This window comes from Podarcis erhardii (genome assembly GCF_964252035.2).
Source record: "Podarcis erhardii genome assembly, chromosome: 7".
In the NCBI taxonomy this organism is placed as follows: domain Eukaryota; kingdom Metazoa; phylum Chordata; class Lepidosauria; order Squamata; family Lacertidae; genus Podarcis; species Podarcis erhardii.
The window spans coordinates 69,635,916-69,661,170 of NC_138511.1; the positions used below are offsets into that span (position 1 = coordinate 69,635,916).

At 39.5% G+C, this 25,255-nt stretch overlaps 1 protein-coding gene across 28 annotated transcripts in view; it reads left to right on the top strand.

Moving 5' to 3' along the window:
* The window catches only part of EPB41 (erythrocyte membrane protein band 4.1), a 96,774-nt gene that overhangs the window by 8,643 nt on the left and 62,876 nt on the right, over window positions 1-25,255 (top strand). For 27 of the 28 annotated variants that reach the window (XM_081868725.1, XM_081868724.1, XM_081868726.1 and 24 more), the window contains 4 exons: window positions 15,483-15,933; window positions 17,186-17,416; window positions 19,009-19,113; window positions 23,529-23,571. In XM_081868725.1, the coding sequence (XP_081724851.1) occupies window positions 15,487-15,933; window positions 17,186-17,416; window positions 19,009-19,113; window positions 23,529-23,571 (826 nt within the window). In that variant the 5' untranslated portion in view covers window positions 15,483-15,486. Of the gene's footprint in view, window positions 1-3,017; window positions 3,038-15,482; window positions 15,934-17,185; window positions 17,417-19,008; window positions 19,114-23,528; window positions 23,572-25,255 lie in introns of those variants that run through there. The other variant, XM_081868712.1, reaches the window with a different exon arrangement.

Sequence of the window (25,255 nt, forward strand, 5' to 3'; positions counted from 1 at the left end):
GTTTTAGGGATTCCACTCCGGATTTGTGTAGGGTTTACTCCTTAGCAGTGTTCGAAACTCCCATTGTTCTAGTCACATTTTGCAACAGGGAAGTTCCTTAGCATGAGCAGTTTCTGAGCTCTGGGCGCAGTACTGCACCTAAGATTTCAGATTAAAACTGCATAGTGGAAGGAAAGGACTTTTTACTGCCTCCCCACTTCCAGCTACTCTCTGAAGACTGGAGAAGAGACTTCTTAAGAATATTAGTGGGGTGGGCAGGGGAAGGACTAGACCATGTGAAAAATGAACATAAGATTTTAGGTGCAGTTCACTTATTTTCAGCTTTGTATTCTTGTTATAAAAAGTGTGCCTTGACATTTCGTTGTTGCACCCATAATCTAGATTTAAGGTGCCATTTGGCTCCTAGCTTTCACATCTCAGTTTCTAACACTGCTCCTTAGCCTCTTTTTAATGATACAGGTCTTACATGGTTCAATATTATCAGTTTCATTCATATCAGTCACACATTTTCCCTGTGTGCTTTACTGATATGGTCTCCTGTCTCTTTGCTTATATTATTTCTGCTAACATGGTCACACGTGTTTTTGCTTCGGCAAAATAGATCTTATTTTGCCTTTTGGAAATTAGTGTTCAAAGTATTAATTTTCTGAAAGTATTTAGGTCTGTAGTGTTCTTTATGGTTTGCGAGTTAACTCTTCTTGCAAAGTAGAAATGATTTACTGCTTAAAGCAGAGGAAATAAAAACAGAGGAAATAAACTTAAAATATAGCAGGTTATGGAAAATGTTTTTACACAAAACACAAATCATCTGAAAAGTTTGTGCTATATTCACTGTTGTGTCATTTTCTCCTCTGCATCCTCATTCGCAGTGACCATGACAGACTAGGAGAGCAATAATCTTGAATCTGGCGTTTCCATTCTGAACACATTACTGTGCAGTGTGCCATTGGGTGGAATGGAATTTGTTTCTAAATAATCTATGCTTTTTTTAGTGTTTTATAACCTCTTCCTAAGGTCTGCTGTGCAAAGCAAAAATTGGAAGTGCTCAGCTCACTGAATGCAGTGTTGCAAGTTGTCAATTTTATGTTGGCCCACCACCTCAGGACAGTAAAACTATATACTGTGATCACCCTGCTTGATGACCTGTGTTAGGAGAGAAATAGTGTGAGTGTGACCCTGCTGATTCTCTTCAATTTCTCTTTGACTTTCAATATCATTGACCATGATATCTAGGGCTGGTCGATAAATAATCCAAAACCAGTTTGAATTCATTTCTGGTGAGGCAGCACAAATAAAATCACAGAAAATGCATGTTACCAATATCTAATTGTTTTCATTGTGGAAACAGTTTTAACTCAAAGCATCAATTAAGATTGTCATCACTTGGAGGGAAAAATAGGGAGTTTATTTCATTTGTGTGTTTGCCTGACAATATGTTGGAATGTGAAAGTTTCCTAAGTCATAACAGATGTGGGACAAGTGGAACCCTTACAGGAGGGTGGTAGTCCAAAGTACAAGCCACAGGATGCCAGGTATTTACACTGGCACAAGTACTGACATAGCAGCAACCCTGTGCAGACTTACAAAATATTCACCCAAACAGAAAATCTTAGGGTTAATGTTATTTTAATAAAGGATGTGGATTTGCTCTAATTAATGACCACGAATGGTGTCTCATCTCAACTTCTGTTGTGGATTACCTTGTTGTACCTGTCTCTCAGTGAGGATTAGAATTCTGCATTGACCTCATTACTTGGCTTTCTATCTTATTTGTTTTAATAGAATGAATCAATTTTTTTGAGTGAATAATTTTGATTTGTATATGTTACAGCAATGAATGAGAATAAGTATAGCTTTTAAGTTTTGATTTTAAGCAGAGGTTAATGGGCATCTTTCAGGGATTCTTTAGCTGCTATTCCTTCATTCCAGGGGTTGGACTAGATGACTGTCAGAGTCCCTTCCAAGTCTACGGTACTATGATTCTATGATGACATTTTTTATTCTATCTTAAGAGATGCAGGATACAGTATTCTAAGTTATACTCATGGTAGACCCTTTGAAATGACTGATATTAACTTAGATCGTTTGATTTTAACATGTAGACTCCAAGTATGTCTAATATTAAAAACCTTATACAGAAGTGAGGAACCTTTCTCAGCTCAGGGCCTGCAATCTTGCGTGGGAAACCTTTGATAGGGAGCACTGACATTTGCCAGAGGGAAAAGTAGGTAGGATGTAACTCTTTGCTTTTTGCATAGTAAGTTACGTCCAGTCACACAAAAGTTAGAAGTTTCTGCACACACACAAATACTGTATATCCCAACTCCATCAAGGCAAACAAGTATTATCATAGTTAAGGAACATTCCAGCCTGGCTCCTGAAGGCTGGATGGAGAAGCCTGGAGGGTTGCATCAACACCCCCCCCCCCCCGGGCATCTGAGACTTCACACCTCTGTCATAATATATCTGGGAGATATTTATTTCAACCCTCTGAGGAATGCACTGGGTAACTTTGTATGCTTTGGCACCTTTATTCCAATTCATTCATCTGTCTACATTAAAGTCATATCCCTGTAGGTCCTAGTGTGTGAAGATTTTCCATATTTGTGTAATCTTGCTCTCAGTGATGTATATTGGCACATGGAAGTGGTTTTCATATAGAAATTTGGTGGTAATATAATTCATCCTTAGTAGTCCAAGTGACAGCAAGGCGAATGCAATTGTTCACTGAAATGCCCTTTTCCTGCTAATATTGCCCCATGTCCCTTTCTGGGAGTGATTTCTCCTGTTGCTTATTATGCAGTAGGAAATCTCTATATTGGTAACATGCTCCTTCTACAAGTAACTGTGCTGCTTCACCAGAAATGGGTGTGTTCTATGTACAGTGTTACGAAGGTCAAGTGTATTTTTTACATCCTGTTTTCTTGCATCAATCTGCTACATGAAGACTGCAGTCTGCTGTAGTAAGGCTGCAAGTCTATACAAGGTTTCATGGGAGTAGGAGCCGCTGAATGAAATGGGACTTCTTTCTACATAGGCATGTATAGAAATGCACTGTAAATGTTAAAACTATTGATAATACTAACTTTTTTCTATCTTGTGATTTTCTCTGATAAAATGACAGATTTATAGAACTAAAATCAATGTTTGGCTTCACTCTGATACTACAAACTTTGGAGAAAAAATTGTAGGTCTGGTGTTGAAAGAAGAAAAAGTACTGGGGAACTACTGGGCAGACAACTCATAGGGTTCACCTCAGGTAGCTGTTTGGATCCCAGCCATGATGTATTGTGAGCCAAAGCTAGACATGTGCTTCTGAAATCAGCTTCCTTCTGATATTTCATAGGACTTGTAGCATCAAGTCTGCTTTTCTCTGTTTCTTATCTAGTAAAACTGATAAAAACAAGGCTGCCATCATATGTATGTTTACTTGGGAACAAACTCCATTGAACTTATTGCTGAGTAAACATAGGATCAGGTTGTGAGTCTTGCAGCTTGACCTACTAAGTTTGGTGGGATTTACACTTCAGGATTGCAGGCTTACTTAATGCAGCTTGCCGGATAGCTCCTTACTGCTATTTAAGTTCACAATGTGAAAGAGCAAGGACTGTAGACTTTGATTACTGCTTATCTTATGAACAATTGATAGGTTGTGATGGTCATCTATGTTATAATCACCTGGCACATAAGAAATATACCTACTTCACTAATCAGGTATAATTGTTTACTTTAAAAAAGTGGGTTTTTCATGAAAGTGCTTCTGATCCCTTAGTTTTTATGATAGTATACCAAATAAATTTGTTTTAATTTGCTTTTGAGGAAATACAGAAAGGGTGGCTTTAAGAAGGTTTTGATTACATCAGCAGAAACCACGCATTTTCTGGCTAGCACAGAGTATGATCATAGCCAGCTTTTTGGTCCCGCGCTGCATTTTTATGCTGGATTTGTTTAAAGGGGCTTCATCACTGTGGTTTTAACTCTAACAATGATATCAACAGTGTTTGCAGAAAAGCGGATTTGTGTGGCTTTTTATTCCTTTATACTCTGAATGTGGATTTTTACAAAATTGTCTTGTTGGTTCTGCTGTAAGCTACATCTACATGCTGAAGCTAATAGGTAATATGTTTGGAATTATGCCTTTAACAATCAGAATTATTTTGGATCTGGATGTAACTTATTGGGTGCAAATTGAAGATGCATACTTGTTTGAAGGCTAAAGCGTTGTTTGCTTAGAGTCTTAGACAGATAAAAGCAAAGGAAGCTGTGTTGATTAGGAAGTATTGCCGAATCCATTGTGAGGCATTACCTATTATGTCCAACCAGAATGTCAGAAAATAGTGAGTAAGCTTTCAAATCCTTCATAACTCTTCATCATAACATCAAGACCATTGTTTGAAATTCCCCAGGTGTCAGGCATGTTTTGCTACTGGAGAAGGTCCATTTGCAACTACATGGAGTTTTCTGGGTGCTAGGTTGGCACCCATAGTTTAAAAACCTCTGCTTTAGTCCATTGTTAATAATACCACTTCCATTTCTGTTTTTTTCTGCTTGCAGCATACTGGGACAAGTGAATTATTGTAAGAGGAAGCTACAGTCAAGCAATGCATTTGAGATCATAGAATCATAGTATTGGAAGATAACCCTGAGGGTTATCTAGTTCAACTCCATGGCAAATAGACATTCTGTTGTGGTGACAGATCATATATTTAAGGCACCATTTGGTGCCTAGCTTATATATCTGAGTTTCTAACAGCCTGGTGAAGAATTCTGTAGAACTCTAAGAAAGATATTTCTAAACCATGGACTTTGTTATGCCTCTCTAATTGAAACAGCAATTTTTTAAAAAGTGCATTGAGTGCATGAAGCAAATGACTTATTATTGTGAATTTTGTGAAGTAAAATAATACAAAGGTTTCCTGACTCTTTAACAGGAAAAAAAAAAACACATTTGTGGGAGGCTACATATTTGATCACACAAACAGTGAAATGGTTGCGGGTTGCTTTTTCCAGACTAGACAAAATTGCCTCTCAACTGCTTTTCCATTGCAATGGGAGCAAGATGGTATCTTTTTCTCTGCAGGTGGAAAAGCAGGTTGGGAGATTGACTGTGATCAGAAAAAAATCCCCTTCAGCATTTCTCTGACCAAATCATAACCTCCTTTGGCTGCTAATCATAAAACATAATGAAGTAAAATAAAGTGAATTTTACACTGGTCTTCCATATAATGTCTAGTTTTGCCCTACGAAAGGTAAATAAGATCAGCTAAAATCAGTCAGTTTTGTCCTGAATTTCATTGAGAAGTGGGTTGAAACCTAAGACACTTAACATGAAACAGTAGCTTAAATCTGGGAACACTGATTATTCCTAATAGTTCCATCAAAATACGGAAAATGATATCTGAACTTGGCCATAGTGGATGACATTCAGTGATGTTCACTCATTTCTGCAATGGAAATCTGCTTGCACAAGTGAAACCTTTTGTTTCTCTTTTCCCCACTCTAGTCCCTGCACCCCTCCATTCTGCTCTGGAAATTTCACTGACTCCTGAAGTAGATTTTGGGGGTACAGGGGAGAGGAGAATCTCTGTGGCATGAGCAGATGCATGCTTAATGCTATTGTGGATCTTGCCCAGTCAGTGTTTCCATTGTATAACCTGCCCCTTTTCTACTTTGTTTTTGACATTAGCTATACAGTCATACCTCGGGTTGTGAATGCGCTTCGGGTTGAGCGTGTTTGATTTGTGCTCTGCGGCAACCCGGAAGTAATGTGTTACTTCCGGCTTTCGCTGCTTGCGCATGCGCAGACACTCAAAATGACGTCACACACATGCACATAAGCGGCGAAAAGCGCCGCGTGCGTGCGCAGACATGCCGCCGCTAGTTACGTTTGCTTCCGGAACGGATCCTGTTCGTATCCAGAGTTACCACTGTATTGTGATGGTTTTGTCTTTTACTTAATATAGTTTCCTGTTTGAATTAGCATCTTGGGAATCATTTAAGCTGCAGTAAGACTGAACAGTTATTTGGGAGTGAACCTTACTGGACACAGTGGGATTTACTTCTAAGTAAACACACACACAGGCTGTCTTTGAAAATGAAAACTGAAAATTGCAGACTGATTGTCCTGTGTCTGAGAGTTCTAAAAGAAGCCTGTATTTAGCACAACAGAGAGAAGGGGGAAATCAAAAGATTGCTTTAAAACTGGCCCAGGTTTTCATAGCATACGCCCCCCTGCTGTCTTCCTAGCAACATCTGCGTTGGAGGTTCTCCTAAATGGAATCAGGGATATTAAGTATTTCCCAGTTGAGTGTTTTTAATACAAAATGAAACAGAAGCTTAATCGGGCAGCTGGTTGGGACCAGGGATACATTGGGGAAATCTTTATCAGCTGGATATCTATTGGAAAAGAAGTTCTGGACAAAAGGAAGAGGGAAATCCAATATTAATGGCAAGAACAAAGAGAAAATAAGCCCATTTATAAGGTGAGGTGGGGAGGACTGTGTGGTTTGACTGATGAAAGAAAGGGGACCAGACTTCAGAAGTTCAAATTGAACATGGAAATTTACAGATTAGTCTGAGTAAATTATAACCTATTCTGAATTGAGGCATTACATTGATAATGTAAATGTGAGTTGAGGACTGAATGACTTAAATCACTGAATACATCAATTTGCACACCACAAGACAACAAAATTGGTCTTTGTTGATTTCAGTTATTATTGTTGGTCCTAATTTTCCCTGCATTAATGCCATCTATCCTATTTTGTTTGTTGTTGGATATTCTTGTTTTTATTCTTGATATGAACTTTGGAAATTATTTTTAATTGAAATGTGGACTAATTTCCCCCTAAATTCTTCAACTGTTTCCAAAAACTGTACCTGCAAATAGTGAGCATCTGAACACGGATCTCAAAACACATCTCGAAACACAGGCAGCCCCACAGAAAACCGTGCTCTAAGTTGCTGTATAGCAGGTGTCTGATATTTTAGGGACTTCAAGGAGAGTCTCTGGCAGAATGTACTGAGTATGTAAGGGGGTAACATGGTCTCTCAAGTAACCTGATAACAAGCTGTATCGGGCCTTGCATGTACATGCATTCTGAACTCTGCTAGGTAGCAGAATTGCTTAATTGGAGCTGTGTCAACTGTGGTGTCAAGTCTGCTATGGAGGTAGACAAATTTGTCTTCAGAGTGGCTAGCAAGCAAATCACAGCAGGTCTCTGAGGTGCCCTGGGCACTGTCCACTGATACACATGTCAACAATTCATGGACCTGAAATCTCTGCTGGATGATTCATTGAAGATGTGATGGAGGTAGCAAAATATTTCCTTTTGGCTGCTTTCACCATCAAATAGGCACAATTCACGTTCAGCCAGCTTCACAGCAGGACTTTTGTCACCTGTTTTCCTGCTGTCTTCCAGCTGGTTTCATAGAATGCAGATCCCCAGTATACTATAGGGCTAAAACATTTTTTTCCTGTATTCGAGAGGGTGCTTCAGAGCAATTGTATTGGTTGTACTCAGCATCTTGTCATTCCACAACAAGACCAGGGCTTTGGCAGGATCACAGAGTGCTATCAGAAGCACTTTTTCCATCCTAGATATGCTTAACTACTCAGTTGAAAGGGTTGTTAGATAATAATGGCAATGTTAAACAGCTAATAGCTTCTTAGGGTGTTTAAAGTCACCATATACATCAGAAACAAGGGAATATGATTTTGACTGCTTTAAGTGTTTTATCCAATATAATATAATACAATACAGAACAAGCTCATAATATATAAACACTTATTGCCGGCTGTTTTAAAAAATCACGCAATGAGATATTTGTTCCTTGTTGCATGTTGAGAGAACTGGCTTGAGGAAAGAATTTAAATATCCTAGGTAGATAATAGCAGCCTGTTCTCTTGTGCAGAGGTGGGGAACCTGTGAGTCTGTAAAAGTATCAAGTTCAAGTTAGTTTTATTGCGGCAAAAGCCAACGACACAGAACACCACATGATCAAACAAAAGGAAATCAACAACAGCATCAAAAAAAAAAAAAAAAAAGATGGTCACAGATGTTGGGAGTTGTAGTTCAGCGACATTTGGATGGCCACAGGTTCCTGTTCTTTTAATAGGTGGAGTGTTGAGCAGATTGGGGAAGCCCACATTCATAGCCCTATTCAGCCATGAAGCTCACCTTTAGCCATCACTCTCTCTCAGCCTAACTTACCTCATGCGGTTGTGGGGATAAAACATAGGGCCAGAATAATGTACATTTTTTTAAGCTTATTGCAGGAAAAGAAGACTATAGATGTAAAAAAGACAGTGCCCCTCACTTATTTTACACACATGTATACATTATGTGCATAACTGTTGCATAGTCTTCAGCCTATCCCTATTCCAAAGGAAATAGCTTTCGTGCTGGTGCGCAGCTGTGCTGACAGTGATCTATTTGTGACACACTAGGTCACAAATTTGATATACTTCTTTAAGGTATACAGGAAAACCAGAGACTCCTGCCAATAGTATTGCATCTCTATGGGCTGGTTGCAGAGTTAGTGTTCAAAACTCCCATTGTTCTAGGCACATTTTTGACAGGGAGTTTCATTAGCGTGAGCAGTTTCTGAGCTCTGGGCGCAGTACTGCGCCTAAGATTTCAGATTAAAACTGCAGAGTGGAAGGAAAGGAGGACCTTTTTCTGCCTCCCCACTTCCAGCCACTCTCTGAAGACTAGAGAAGAGACTTCTCAAGAATATTAGGGGGTGGGCAAGGGAAGGAATAGACCATGTGAAAAATGAACATAAGATTATTTAGGTGCAGTTCATTTATTTTCAGCTTTGTATTCTTGTTATAAAAAAGCGTGCCTAGACATTCCGTTCTTGTGCCCATAACCTAGGTTTAAGGTATCATTTAGCTCCTAGCTTTCGTATCTCAGTTTCTAATACAGTGCAGAGTCTATCATAATTGGGGAGCAAAAGAAGTGTTCAGTATATGTACTACCACAAGCATCATGGGTTATTGTAATGTTTAAAAGTATTCCTCACAGATTGATATGGAAACTATTATTAATTTTTTTACTAATGAAAAGCATTCTACAATTCTAATGTTCCTATATCCAAGCTAAATTCACAGATTTAACAAATAACTCCAGTCTCTGAATAATAATAATAATAATAATAATAATAATAATAATAATAATAATAATAATGTATTAACGCAAGGATGTAGCTCAAGAATGTACCACTTTGGAAAAGACCTGGATATACTCAGAGTATGAACATTTAAAAGAAATTGGGAGATTCTTCCTGATATTCTCTCCTTTTTCTCATATGCAGAAGTGAAGTGAAAGCAATAAATAACTCATCCTCTTCCGAGCTCTAACCTTGGAACTGGGAGGAGGGTAGAAAATAAGTCCTTCCCCAATAACTCAGAGCTGGCGCAGGCAGGCAGAGAAGTTTGAGTTGCCTCTGAACCCAACTGGTGCTCTGAGCTTGGAGTGCCCCTCAGTTGTGGATGCAAGCTTCCACCTCCCTCCTTTTTAGCTCTGAGCCTGCTCTGTTTCTGTGCCTGATAGGTTATCCAAGCTCAGAGTACAGCCTGCTTCTGTAGCTCTGGCTTCAGACTCATCTTGGCCTCTGAGGCTGGCAAGAGGAGCAGGTGAGATTATCAAGCCCTACCACTCATCCTCCAGTGACATTATGAGGTACTAGATTACAAATGAGGAACTGAAACGGAAAGTCGCTTTCCAGTAAGTTCATGGCTGAACAGACAATTGAATGTTTGTATAAATCTAAATCTTGTCTAAAGCTGCTGCTTCATGATGTTCTAAAAAGACGGCTTAGTTAAATATGTGAAATATGTGACTTCACTGTTTGAAATCATTGAGACCTAAAAGTGCTGAAGTTGGCTTGATTGTGCCTCACAGTTATCAACAGATAAACAATTTATATTGCATATGTTTTTAAAATTATTTTCAGCCACAAACAAGCTGAAAGAATTTAATTTTTCCACAGTTTTTAAACAGTGGTGCTCATAAACAGTCCCTTGCCTGGTAGCCTCTGCTGAATAACAAAGGGTTCCATATGAAAATGCAATGAGTCTTTTTGTTTTTTCCATATTACTTTCACATCCCATTCAGGATGTTATATTATGCTACATTATGATATTTTTGTATACTGCTATATGACTCAATTAGGGATGCGGGTGGCACTGTGGGTTAAACCACAGAGCCTAGGGCTTGCTGATCGGAAGGTTGGCGGTTTGAATCCCCGCGACAGGGTGAGCTCCTGTTGCTCGGTCCCTGCTTCTGCCAACCCAGCAGTTCAAAAGCATGTCAAAAGTGCAAGTAGATAAATAGGTACCGCTCCGGCGGGAAGGTAAACGGCGTTTCCATGCGCTGCTCTGGTTCGCCAGAAGCGGCTTAGTCATGCTGGCCACATGACCCGGAAGCTGCACGCCAGCTCCCTCGGCCAATAAAGTGAGATGAGCGCCGCAACCCCAGAGTTGGTCACGACTGGACCTTTACCTTATATGACTCAAAGGCTCTCAGAGTGGTGAACATAATGTTAATATAAGAGAGGAGTATGGTAAATCAAACCAAACAATGTAAAGCAAAATGACCAAGAAGCCGTCTTAGAAGCAACTCTCCAGCATTCTGCCTTTCACTTAGAAAGCAGTTTAACTCCTCCCCCGTCTACTATGATGTTTGGGTCAAGTTATTCACATTTTCTGTGTGCTTAGTGCTACTTTCCCTAAGATATCCTGCTATTCATTTTTCTGCCCCCACTGTACCCCATTGGCTGCTGTTGAATTACAGAACTAGACAGAACTTGGTTGACTTTGAGGTTGGATTTTTGTATGTGTGTGACATTATTAGTGGTAATAATGTTTTGGAGACAGATTATAGGGTTGGATACAAAAAACCATGAACGGAAGGAATATAGCAACTGGCCTGTTTTGCGAACGCTTAAGAATTTGTGTAGTGCTATAATAGGTTCTGTAACAGATCTCATGTTTCTGCTTGTGCAGGAAATTGCATTTAGTTTCACTTTTCTCACACAAGGCACTAGTGTTAGCTATAAAACTTTTCCATAAGCAGAAGGACATGTTTGGCTCCATCTCGTTGTTTATTTAGATATTTTTTTTTAAAGTGCCCTGTTAATTATTTTTAAAATAATTATGTTTTTAAAATTAAAAAGTGCTTTGTTTTACATCCTGCTAAGGCTGCCAAGTTTCATTTGAAAGGAGAGAGAAAAAAGACTCCAGGTGATCATACTTAGGGGGTCTAAAAACAGAATAAGAACACAATGAAGGAGCAAAGGAGATAAGAGGCAAAGGAACTGCTTGTATGTGCCCATCTCTGCATCCTCTTGTTTTTCCTGCTAAGCTTATTTGGCTGATGCTACTAAGGCTTCCCTGTAAAAAGTATTGTTATTCTCAGGAAGACTTAGAGACATTAATTTATCTAAGCAAACCCCAGCTATGAATTGTATATCCTGTGAATACAACAGGCCAGTATAAACAGTCCTGCGACAATCTTTGTTGTCCCAAGTTTACTTTTTAAAACTGGAAATGGCTTTTTTTAAGGGCGTGTCTTGCTTACTTTGTAGAAATAGCAATTAGGGCTGCAGTTGCACATAAACTAATACCTCATTCCCCACTTCAAAGCCAGGAGTGGCAGATTGGAAAGATTTCTAAGGCATGATGTTTTTGTTTGTATTTTCCCCAGTTGATTGGATAGAATTCGATAACAAAGCAGGTTGTTTTGGCATTCAGCCCAAAGTATAGTTCTGTTTCTCTCTGTCCTCACATTGCTGAATGGTAGGACCAGTCCAAGACATTTTGCTTTCAGAGGCGAAGGACAAGATACCACTCTTAAGACCCTTACCACTCTTAAGTTCAGACAGACTAGAATAGCAGCTGAATCTTATTTCAGTACTGGCAGCAGCGTAGTATTGTGTATGACACCTTTGGGCAGCTGACTAGCCTAGTGATGTGTGACAGGTAACACAGCCTACAAACATCCTCCAGCCGAAGGGAACCAGGAGGCTCAGGAGGAACAGCCTTGTGTCTGCCAATCCTGCCCCACATCCCCAGCATCTGCTGCCTGTGTCCCCTCATTCTTTCTAATGATAGGGCTGAATGGAAACATATCTATTTCACTTCATTTCAAATATTTCTACGCTGCTTTTCAGGTAGTCGCCTCCCAACGTGGTATACAAATAAAATAGACACTCAAGCAAGCAGGCTCTGCCTCTTAGATAGCTCGGTCATTAGAGCATGAGACTTTTAATCTAGGGGTCGTGGATTTGAGTCTTACGTTGGGTAAAAGTGTCCTGCATTGCAGAGGGTTGGACTAGATTACCCTTGGGGGTCCTTTCCAACTCTACAATTTCATGATTCTATTAAATCCATAAAATAAACACAAAAAACCTATCACAACATTTAAAGAATCAATTTAGCATCCTAAAAATATACAGACAAGCAAGACAACAAAGTGGCCATCTAGCGTATCCAATTTACGACAGGTAAAATAATTCTTAACAGCTTCAATAAAAAGTGAGGTTTAAAGGCCTGTTTAAAACTAGCAAGGAAAGGAGTTTCTCTGATCACAGTTAGGATGGAATTCCATCACACAAGCTAAATAGCAGGGAGCCCAGTATGATGATGGTATAATTATTTGCAGGATTCTCCAGGCTGAACTACAACTGATATTATCCCTGGCCATTGGCTGATGGGAATTGTAGCTCAAAATATCAGAAGGGCAGCAGGTTGCGGGAAAATGTTTGTTCATATACTTTCATCAGCCCATGTTAGCTCTCATTGCACTATCTGGTGTAATTATACATAAGAAACAGCCTTATTTATTTTTCCAAGCACTTTTCTTCAGAGGTGTATGATCAAGAGACTTTAAATTTATACCATTTGAAAAGGAATATTGGCTACCAGAGTAGTCGGGGATGGCTGGATATTTTTTACTGGTGTAAAGAATGGACTCTGAACTTGAACTAGTTGAAAAGCTGTTTTATTATATGGTGAAATACTGCAAATGGTGATTTTCCAATTTCAGCAAACAGGCATTATATTTCTTCAGCAATAAAATGTAAAATATAAATTAAACCTACAAAATGTAAAACCTCAAGAATTTAGAATCTCAAAAAGGAAAACATCTGAGAAGCAGAACTAGAGCTGTGGGTTCAAGTTCTCCATCTAACAGAGAAAACCAGGATACCAGGTGTCTGAAACTCAGTAGGAATGGTGCCTATTTATAACTTCCTGTGGTATGGAGTTCCATGAAGTTGTCTCTAGAACAGAACACTGAAGACACAACTCTTCATTGACATAAGTTGTGATTTTGGCTCAATGGGGAGCCACTATCAGTGCTCCACTCAATGATATCAAGTGATGGGTTTGGATTATACAGGGTAAAGGGTATCGTGTACTGCAGGCATGTCCAACTCCCAAGAGACTGCGATCTACTCACAGTACAAAAAGACCAGCTGTGATCTACCCAAGAGTTGTTGAGCTTTTTTGGGGGGGGGGGGTTAAGTTGTTGAGCTTTTTTGGGAGAGAGCTAAGATACCCCTGCGATCAACTCGGCAATCGCGATCAACCTCTTCAACATGCCTGATGTACTGAAATTACATTTCTCTATTTAATTTAGGAGGAAATATCCCATTTCAGATGTGTTTCTTACATAGAAATTGAATGGAAAATATCCACATTTAAGTTTAAACTAAAATGCATGCTGGCTTTATGCTGCCTTGCCCTTGTTTCGTTAGCAGTAACTTACAGAAGCAAGTCCTGCTGAGTCCATTGGGGCCCGTGTTGTTGTGAAGATTACTAAGATAATAACAGAAAACATTCACTTCAGAAATGTGAAAGATGCACTCTTCCCCTGCTCTCTTGAAATGCCAGGATAGCCTTGCACAAGCAGAATGGCAGATTTCAGCTGTTTAGTGTGTCTGGATCAAGTCAAATTGCTCAAAGTTATAGATGATTTTGCAACAAAAGTGTGTTTTTCACTTAACCTCTGGAAATGTTATTGCATGAAATTCTATAGAGCATGACACTAGCTTTTGAATTAATATACTGTTGGATTTGGAGGTCTGGGTTCAAATTTATGAAATTCACTGGATGTCCTTAGGATAGGGTAGAAATCTATGTAAACAAAATAACAGGAGCTGAAGAGACTTTTATATTATGTGTTATGGTTTCAGAAACTAGGAAAACTGAGGCCTAAGGAAGTAATGTTCAAGCAAACCTTTTGCTCCTGATCTGCTAATACATAGTTTACTGGATCAGCGTTATGTATGACCCAGGTTATGTCTGAATCAGCCTATAGTTAAAAATTAGGGGTGGCCACTTTTCAAACAGGTCACCAAAATTTGGACAAATTACTCTGATCAGTCACAATGCATTTGGGCAGATTGGCACCATTTTCAGGCCCAGAAACTAATTTATTATTTCTATTTTTTTGTTTCATAAAATTTATGTATCACTTGTTTCAAAAAAACACAAAGCTGTTTACAAAGGACCATATACACAACCTGTAACTAGACACATACTGTATCCTGTTCTATTTGCTGCAAAAGAATTCTTGTTTTAAGTCTATTTTGGGAGGGGTGTGTGACTCTGTTGTTGCCAGGAAAGGGCTCCGCAGGCACGTGTGCACCTGCACCATGCTGATGCCCCTTGCATTTTGGATGAAAGTATAAAGAGGTTCAAAAACTCTTCTCTACCAATATTTGAATTTAACTAGGGTTGTAATGTGCCATCAATTACTTGTGGGGAATGTTTGCAGTGAAATAGTGATGAACAGGTGATTGTCACGCCTACCCACCTGTCAGACTTGGCCTTCAGGATGGGGACAGTTAAGGGTCTGGCCTACTGGACCAGAAAGGTTATTCACTTCTGTGTGGAACTGCATTTGTTCTGCCTTAGGAGAGGGACAATGCAGTATAGTTGATAGTGTGTTTGAGGTAGTGTGAATGCTCTCTGAGAGCTCTGAGTCCCTGAGCATTTGGCAAGAACAGTTCCACAACAACAAATACCTGCTGTGCAGTAGGCTAGTTCTGATACCGGTATTCTAATATTGATTTCTAAGATGACAACATTTTATTCATTTATTTCACACAGTTTATGTGCTGTTGATTGGAATTTAGCACCCAGTTTGGCAGATTTGGTCATCTGTCTTTGTGCTCCTTCTGTGATCATAATTGAGAATGAAAATTCTAGACATTCTTGAAGTAACAAAACTAGCTAGATGTTTATATAGCATAACAATGTGCACTTGCATGCAAGGCTATACTTGTATGTGAAAATAGTTTCGAACAACAAGAATTGCTGCTCCCATTAATAATTGCAGCTTTGATAAGCGGACACCAGGAGACCCTATAAGTGGTCCTTGTCACCTTTGGAGCTTTGTGATCAGTTTGCAGTGGTTTTGTGATCACATAGCATTTATTCAGTTAGGTTTCTTGTACATTTCTGTCAACAGAAACATGACAACTGAAAAGAGTTTAGTGGCAGAGGCTGAGACTCCCAAGCAGCAGCCGCCAAAAGAGGAGGAGGTAGCTGCTGAAACAGGAACACAGGAAGCTTTCTTGGAGAAAGCACCTGAGGGGGAAAATCAGTCAAAGAAGAAGCTAAAAGCATCCAATGGTGACACGCCTACACGAGAGGACCAGAGCAAGAACAAAGAGCGCACTTCTGAAAGTCGGGGCCTGTCACGCCTGTTTTCATCATTCCTCAAGAGGCCCAAATCTCAGGTCTCTGAGGAAGAAGGTAACGAGGCAGAAACAAAGGAACTTGGTGAAGGAGGCCAGGAAGAGACAGACCTCGATCTCAATGAGGAGATTCTGCTGAAAGCCCCAATAGCAGCTCCTGAACCTGAGCTCAGGACTGACCCATCTTTAGATCTTCACTCATTGAGCAGTGCAGAAACACAGGTAAATATGACACAAACTAGTTTTCTGTGTCCCGTTGTTCGGTCCCAGCTCCTGCCCACCTAGCAGTTCGAAAGCACATCAAGTGCAAGTAGATCGGTACCGCTCTGGCGGGAGGGTAAACAGTGTTTCCGTGCGCTGCTCTGGTTTGCCAGAAGCGGCTTAGTCATGCTGGCCACATTACCCGGAAGCTGTCTGCAGACAAACACCAGCTCCCTCGGCCTATAGAGCAAGATGAACGCCTCAACCCCAGAGTTGTCCGTGACTGGACCTAATAGTCAGGGGGTACCTTTACCTTTAACTTGATTAATAGACATTCAAGAACATGCTGACATGTGCTGCCTGCTCATACACTTGTGACTTTAATAAGTAAATGTGACTAGAACTGCAGCCTCAGATTTGTATCCAGGTAAGTTCTACTTGAAGTAAATCCATTGAAGTTAATGAATCCAAGTTAGTCATGTTCATTAATTTCAGTGGGTCTATCTAAATATGGCTAATGTTAGATACAACCTTTAGTATCTAATTGGTAAGAGGTTTAATCTATTGCAAATTGTAATATGTTCCAAAGATTAAGGTAAGCATTTCAGTAGGCTCTAGTTTATATAATTATTTATTTTGTTAGATTTATATACCACTTAATCAAAAATCCCAAAGCAGCTTAATAAAAGGAAATTTATACAACATTACCTATATAACCAACTTTTGACATTTTATGCTCTTTCCCAGTTTCCAATTATATGTATGAATTTTAAAAATATAAAAAACATTAAAGAAGCTTTTGAAGGCTTGCAAAACAACAACCCCAGTCCTCCAAACCATGGTCTGGAGGCTTGTGAATATCCTGTAGACCTTTATGCACCTTCTTCCCCTATTGTATGCTAATAACCCCTAACATCTCTTGGTTTTCTCTAACGTATATGAATTGTCAAACTGTGGCTAGAATTGTCTCCAATCCTTTAAACTGTGGTTGCAAATTAAAACATGGAGGCATGGTGCTAACTGTAGTTTGCTAGTTTTGGAAGTCATGGCCATGTACAGTATGCTTAGAGAAAACTATGGCTTATGAACCTAGCTTGTCCCCCACTAAAACAGAAAGACTAAAGTACTAAAATGGAAGCAGAACCTTCTCAGCTTCTCCTTGTGGCTATGCCCTATTTTTTCCCTATGGGTTGTAAACATTTATGTTTTATTCAGAATAGACCCACTTTTGTGTTTTGGTTCAAAATTGCTAACTTTTATCCATTAATTCCAGCCTGCTCAGGAAGATAGGAGAGAAGATCAAGATCAAGATCCAGAAAATAGAGATCTTGAAATTAAGGAAGAAGGAGAGCAGGGGGAGCAGGTGGACGAAAAAAAGGAGAATACCAAGGTGAAAGCAGACAAAGACTTAAAAGGTTCTCAGAAAACAGCCAGAAGACCCAGAAACAACATGCACTGCAAGATTATTTTGCTGGATGACACAATTTTTGAGTGTTCCCTGGATGTAAGCATATCTTTATCTATTTTTATTATTAAAAAGAAAAATGATTTTTAACACTATCAGAATTTATTAATATAGTTTAAAGAATACAATTTGCAGTTTTAAGATAAATTGCTTAGTAATGTCTAGAAGACGATAATAGTAGCAGTATTTTGTTTGGACTTTTAGCCCACTTGATTTGAGGACATTATCAGGAATATTACTACTACTACTACTACTACTACTACTACCAATAATAGAATTTTACAGAGTGAAATCGAAAGGGTTCAAGTGTCAAGATGCATCACAGTCTCTCCTTTTCCATAAGATGATCTCAGGTTCCCTAGTTAAATCTCAGGGCAGATACGTATCTTGGCTGGGTTTTCATGACTGCTTGAGCAAAACAGTTACCTTAAATGATCCTGTATAATTAGGTCAGTTCATCCATGTACAACACTAATGATACTATTACTATTGCATAAGATTAGCTTCTGCCTGCTAATACAGCAGTGGCTTTACTTGAGTGTGGTGTTTATAAACTTTAGATCTTCATCCTGTGTGCAGAGCGTAAAAGGGGGTTTAGCTTCTTGAAATGATGTAGAAGCTACTGGACATGCTGATGCATGTGGTAAGGAGCCATAGTTCAGCGGTAGAACACATGCTAACCTTGCATAAGGTCCCATGTTCACTCTCCAGTGTCTTTGAGTAAAGGAACCCAGTTTGAAATCCTGGAGAACTGTTCCTAACCAAAATAGACAATGTTCTGATAGTATAAAGCAGCTATTTAGAGTATTTTTAATGGGGTCTGTTAGCTGAGGGCAAGGCATTGTTGGAGCATAGAAATTCAAGCCTTGGCAAACAAAGAATGTTGTTTTGCTGATTTATGTGTTTGGGGCTCCAGGGGACATTATTGGTTTGGCTCTTAGCCAAACACACATGTACAAACTTATAGCGAACTGCTGGTTAGATTAAACAGGCTGTTTATTCACCTGCCTGTTACCTGGTTAAGTTGAATTACTCCCTCACCACAAACTTGCATCTTACTTTCCACCATATCAAATAAATATGAACAGGAGTTTGAGGACCTTCTACTTTCTAAGAGAACAGCTGACTAGTCAAACAGAACAGATGTTACAAGGGGACCATTAGGTTCTCAATTCTGTTTTGCTTTTATAAGGCAAGTAAATATGTGTACACTTGCAGGAGATACTCATTAGTGCTTCATTCCCTTCCCACCAACCATTCAAAACCAGAAGCAAGACTAATCAGGGAGGAAAGGCTTCTTTTCCTCCTGCATTTGCATCACCACAGTAACCATGGTTTGGGGAACCTGCATTTGCTAAAGTAATGTTCCTGAAATGGAAGGAATTTCCTAGATATTTTTCTGAGCAGCGTGAGGTCTCTTTTCTGCCAAAATATCCTTTTTCTCTTTGCATCCAAGTGAGCCATCTTAATGAAACAATCTAAAAGTGATCAGTGTTCATTTTAAGGGCTAATAATATTCAAGTCAACGCCTAAGGAAGGTAGACATACTGTATACAATAACCCAGTGGATTTGAGTATTAGAATGCACAAAGCAAAAGTGACCACATATGACAGATTTGTGTTCATTGCAGAAACATGCCAAAGGGCAGGATCTTCTTAAGAAAGTATGTGATCACCTCAATCTTTTGGAAGAAGACTACTTTGGACTGGCCATCTGGGAGACCCCAAGCTCCAAGGTAAGTAGAATGCAAAAACAGAGAGTTGACCTGCTTAGGATTGTATGTTAAAGCATTTAATTAAAGAAGAAATTGTATTGGGAAAACAGAAATAAAACTTTGAAATGCATATTTTTAATAAAGGTAATACCTACTTCTCTAGTCTGACTTCATACTGATGGAAGTTTGCACAAGCTAGCTTTAACACTGAAAGGTGCTAAAATATGCAGAAACCACATAATGCTCCACACATAAAGGATTTTCTTGACAATCAGTACCGTGGACAGCATCTCTCTCCAACTGTTTTGGAAATGCCTCTGCAGGGCAAAGCTGTACTTGAAGTGGGAGGAGAGACATCTTTTGTGGAGGCATTCTACATTGTTCATTCTTATCCAATTAAGCCTGTGCTGTAGAATTTAATGTCACTTGGAGATTTTGATCCAATCAATGCTGAAAGATGGCATTAAAACTGGATGCCCCATTGTGTTGCAAATGGAGTAGGAAATATTATGGTTAAGACGTAGATGACTCTTTAAACAGAATATTCTGGGCTGTCCAAGAGACACACAGCCCATAGAGAGACTCCTAGTAGAGAACACCTATAGTTGAAGATGGCTATATTATGACTAATCAAAATGTTTTTTCATGGCAGTCTTGGATCAATTTATGTATATCACCACAGATCTAATGAGTACAAATAAAGGAATTATAGGACCCATTTACTTTACCTGTGAGCTTGATGTTGCTGGCAAAATGTAGAAGTCTGCAGGTGGATCTTAGATTGATTCCTGCACTTGAAGTGAACACTGAGGACAACACCTCTTACTTCCATTCTCTCCATGCCCCTTTGTCAATGACAGAAGGCATATATTCATGGGTAGTTCTTGTTGGTCATTTGAACAAATACGGCAATTGTAGGCAGGTATGCAACAGCTCCATGTGCAACTCTAATGAGCTTATAGTGTATATGTATATAGTACTGTGTGCAGCAATAACATCTTTTGTTCTTGCATGTGAGAAATAATTTATTTCCAAGAAAGGGATTCCCCCCCCCCCACTGTGATCCAGAGAGCAAAAGTTAATAGTTTATCTTTGAAGCACTGGAAGAGTTTCTGTAGAACTTAATGCTTTCCTGTAAGAGAGCATTATTTCCCACTGATTCCTGACATAATAAAAGGATAAATGTATCATTAATTACTTAGACTCCTCATTGTCTTTTTGATTAAGTCAGACAGAATGAGTTTTATGAATGCATGATTGCATTCAGACACTGTATGGCCGTGTTTGGATTTTTTATTTTTTATTGCTGTGCAAAGCCAACAGTTGCAGCATAAGCATTTGCATGTTCTAAAAAAAATTGCCTGGCTTGCAAAATTGCAGATCCGCAACAGTTAATATGAATGGCCTTTGTGCTCAGTTGCGTGGATTCTGTAACACTTCAATCAATTAGAATGATGGCAAAGTACTTCATATTAAACCTAACCATAACTGTACCAATTACATGTAGAGTAAAATGTTGTGGGCTAAGAAAGATGAGCTTAAGGGATAAGTAGGCTATTCTTTCACCTCACTAGACCTGATTTCTAAATCCTGCTTAAGTCACGTGAAAATGAAACAGGTAACCTCATTCTAGTTTCTGTACACGGTACCGGAATATTGTACTGCCTGGTATTGAGAGCCAAAGTGCTATTATCAAAATGTAAACGCTTAGCAGTTTTGAGTGACTGATTTGCAGAGGCTAAATTATTTATAATAATAACAACTGGGAAGTCATTCCAACTGAACTCAGTAAGACTAAATTCTGATCAGGCATTTATAGGATTGCACTATTAATGTATTTACTATATTTACACTATTTGAACAAACTACAATATAGGCAGAAGAAACAAAAGTGTTTTCTAAAGATAGCAAGGCTGCATCCTACATAATGCTAAGCCAAACTATGGCTTAGCATGAATGCACTCTGGCTCCCAGGGATCACACCCATTTTGCTTCTCACTGTTTCACCTCCCCTTGTTGTAGCAGTTAAGCCATGTTTTGGCTTATTGTGTAGTCTGAGCACAGATTTGTGGTATAAGATCTCTCAGTCATAAGCTGTAGCCAAGGTTTTACAGGGGCATGTAAAAGTATGGCTCAAATAAATAAACAGTCCACCGAACTGCCATATTATGTTGTAATCACAAAAACAAGGCTGTTTTTTTTAATGGTGACCAGAAAAGCACTTGAAGTAGCAGAAACTTTGCAGCTGACAAATTGGCAACTTTGACACATAGTGGTAAACCACAGTTAATGGTTTACAGTGGTACCTCAGGTTAAGTACTTAATTCATTCCAGACGTCCGTACTTAACCTGAAACTGCTCCTAACCTGAAGCACCACTTTAACTAATGGGGCCTCCCGCTGCTGCCGCGCCGCCAGAGCACGATTTCTGTTCTCATCCATCCTGAAGCAAAGTTCTTAACCTGAAGCACTATTTCTGGGTTAGCAGAGTCTGTAACCTGAAGCGTATGTAACCTGAAGCGTATGTAACCTGAGGTACTACTGTACCATGAATATGCAGATCATTCCTGCTTTGATCTCCTCCCCCTCATCTCTCTCTCCCTCCCCCCCTCCCCCCAGTTAACTAGCAGGAGCAAAAATATCACAAGTGCTACATCACAAGCACTACATCTGAACCAGGGATTATGATTTGTTTCACTCCAAACCAACCAAGTTCTGAAGCCAAGGTTTCGTCTTGACTTGCTAATGATAGTTTGTTTTAACGTTACAAACCTTGATTCCTGGTTTGGATGCAACACTAAGCCAAGAGTCATAGTTGTTGCTCCTGAGCACTGGCAAGGAGCCAAAACCATGGCTTTGTATGCAGACACCGTGTGGAAATAACTGGTTCCTAAAAGTTATTTCGAGTTAAGGTTTTTTTTTTATGACACTTTCCAGAAGCAATTACAGCTGCATGGATGTTCATTTTCCTAATTACTAACTTGCCTAATGCTGTAGTATGGCAGAAATAACTTTGAACTCACATTCTGTCAGTTACAGATAGGTAGCCGTGTTGGTCTGCCATGGTCAAAACAAAATAAAAAAATTCCTTCCAGTAGCACCTTAAAGACCAACTGAGTTAGTTCTAGGTATGAGCTTTCGTGTGCATGCACACTTCTTCAGATACTTCTTCAGATACTTCTTCAGGTATCTGAAGAAGTGTGCATGCACACGAAAGCTCATACCTAGAACTAACTCAGTTGGTCTTTAAGGTGCTACTGGAAGGAATTTTTTTATTTTGTTTTCACATTCTGTCAGTAAGCTGTTTAAGTGAGGCAAATTCAGAGAACTTTGAACCACTTGGAGCCCCACCAAGCATCTTGTAAGAGATTATTTATATATGTCAATCTTCAAGATTACTGTATGAGTTCATATTAGTGAAATATTATGGTTGTGAGCCAGCAAGACCAGATGTGCACCCAGTTCCAGTTGCTAGCCATAGAATAGTAAGCTTAGTGACTGAATTGGGAACTTTCAAATGCTGGCAATGGAAAGATAGTTTTGTTTTTCTTCCTAGGGAGGCCTGCTGGGCAACATCTTAACTACGTTTTCCTTGCCAAATAAATAAGTTTTATTTTGTAAGGTTTGGGTTCCGCTGGTTCTTAATTTGTTTTAATTTGCCACTTTTTATTATTGCCAGGGGGTGATTTAGGCTAGTTTTTATTCATCAAAAGCATAGGTATGTCTATGTTTTCATGGACTAGAGCTCTGTGTCTTTTATGTAATGAGTTTTTCAAATACTATATAATAACTCAATGTGAAGCAAAAATGGCACCATCCATTTCACTGGTAATTGTCCGGTTTGCTACAGATGGTGGTGGTTGGGGAGTTTAACCCTTTCTTTTTCTTCTCCTGCTTGTGGTCCTGATAGAACCACTCCTCTGAAGTTGTATTTGTATCTGGAGGAAATTTTCCTTTGGTGGCAATGAAAGATTTCCTCCCAATGCACATAGCAACTTCAGAGGAGAGGTTTTTTTGGGTTTTTTGTTCATGACTACAGCATGGGGAAAAAGGATTAGATTATCCTCTCCGCCTGCTACAATCCCAATAATCATCAGTCCCCAAGTGGCTTTGAATAACCATTTTTAAAAACTATGCATGTTAATTGCAAACCCACATTTAATGTTTGTTGTAGTCTGGCTGTCAGAGAAAAATTAACTGTGCCTAAATAAAACCATGGCTGCTTGTCCATAGTTAAAGCCTAATCTATTGATTATGTCAGTGCCCCCAAAGATCAAATTTTAATTAATCCTATATGCAGTGTTTTTGCAATCTAAGATAACCCAATTGGCATCCAATGATGGTTGCTACTTAACTCAGTGACAGTACATTTTCAGGCCATATTCTTTGCAACTGTTGTCAGACTCTATAGAACTAATTGCTACTGTTTTCTTGCAGACATGGTTGGATGCTGCCAAAGAGATAAAAAAACAAGTTCATGGTAAGTGGCTCAAGTCTGTTTTTTTATAAAAGAAATGGTAGATATTTATAGCCTTGGCATGCAATCAAAAGAAGCACTCAGCATTGCTGAAGTTCATGTAAGGGTGATAGAATGGATCAGGACAAATTTAAACAGAGTGCAAGTCCTCTGTTTTCCATATTATGTAGTTTTTCTTTTAATAAAACTGTTGCTTTTCTACAGAAGGACAGTTTGTATAGGTTATGTTTTTTAAAGTAGGAATTGTTTAAATTTAGAATATAGCAACATCATTGAAAATTAAGGGTGGACTTGCAAGTCACTTCTGGTTAAAACACCCATTGTCAACACAGCTTGCATCCAGCACCAAATTTGAACAGTGCCAAATGAAAGCCACTGCTGCAAAGGAAAAATCAGGTGTGCACTCCCTACATTTGATCTCTGGTGAGTGATAGTTGGGTGTGGTCCACCCAATATGGCCTGATGGGCTAAACTGAGAGGTTTGGTAGGCCTAATTAGATCTGTAGGCTGGATGTTCCCCACCACTGATTTAACTTTTCTTTATTTTGGGATGATAAATCTGCTCCACTTCCCAGTGGGGAGGACTTGCAGTGGAACACAGTGGCCACCCACTCCCCTCTGGGGGCGGGGACGAAGTCCCTCGTCACCTGGAGGTCCCAGCTGCGTCATAGATCCAGTCGGCTAATCTGATGGCGGGGGGGGGGGGGGCTTCATTGAGCTCCCCCTACTGGTGCTTAACCCTTACAGGACTCCCTGCCTCGGGGTCTCAACACCAAACTTGCTGTGTTTGTTTTTGTTTACAATCATAGGGTAGTGTACAGAAATGAAGCAAATACAAATTTAATAAAAACTATACCAAATTATAGCTGGAACATAAAAAATCATAATGTAGTACAGCAAAAAAAAATCATAATGTAGTACAGCAAAAAAAAATCATAATGTAGTACAGCAGGGGAAAATTCGTCAAATTAATCTAAACCACTTCTGTGAATTAAAAAATTCACAGAAGAGATTCATATTTACTTGCGTCAGTGTGGAGCGAGTTCCATTTATGTGGAGGAGCCCCTACTGAAAAGCCCTCATGGTTATGTGCCGGGATCTACTAGAGCAGTGGTTATCAACCTCTTTGGGTCCATGTGTACATTTGCAAACTGGAGAAACTGTTATGAGCATCTCTCTCTCTCTCTCTCTCTCTCTCTCTCACACACACACACACACACACACACACACCCACACCCACACCCACACCCACACCCACACCCACACCCACACCCACACCCACACCCACACCCACACCCACACCCTGCAACTAAGCAACTATTCTATTGGCTACAATAGAATGTTTCTTTCAAGACTTATTTCAGCAGGGGGAGGACAACCTATGGGTGCAAAGGGAGTTCTGCAGGTGTGTCTGTAGGTACCATGTTGGTGACCCCTGCACTAGAGGAACACATAGAACGGTCTTACACTGAGTCAGACCATTAGTCCACCTAGTTCATCTATCTTTTGTCTATGCCAGCTAGCAGTGGCTCATCAAGTTTTCAGACAGGAGTCTTTCCCAGTCCTACCTGGAGATCCCAAGCATGTCAGGGAACCATTGCTTTGTTGATGGTGAGACATACCAGTGGGACAATGTCATATTCATTGTGTTTATTTTTATCTCATGATAACTATATTGCAGTATTTC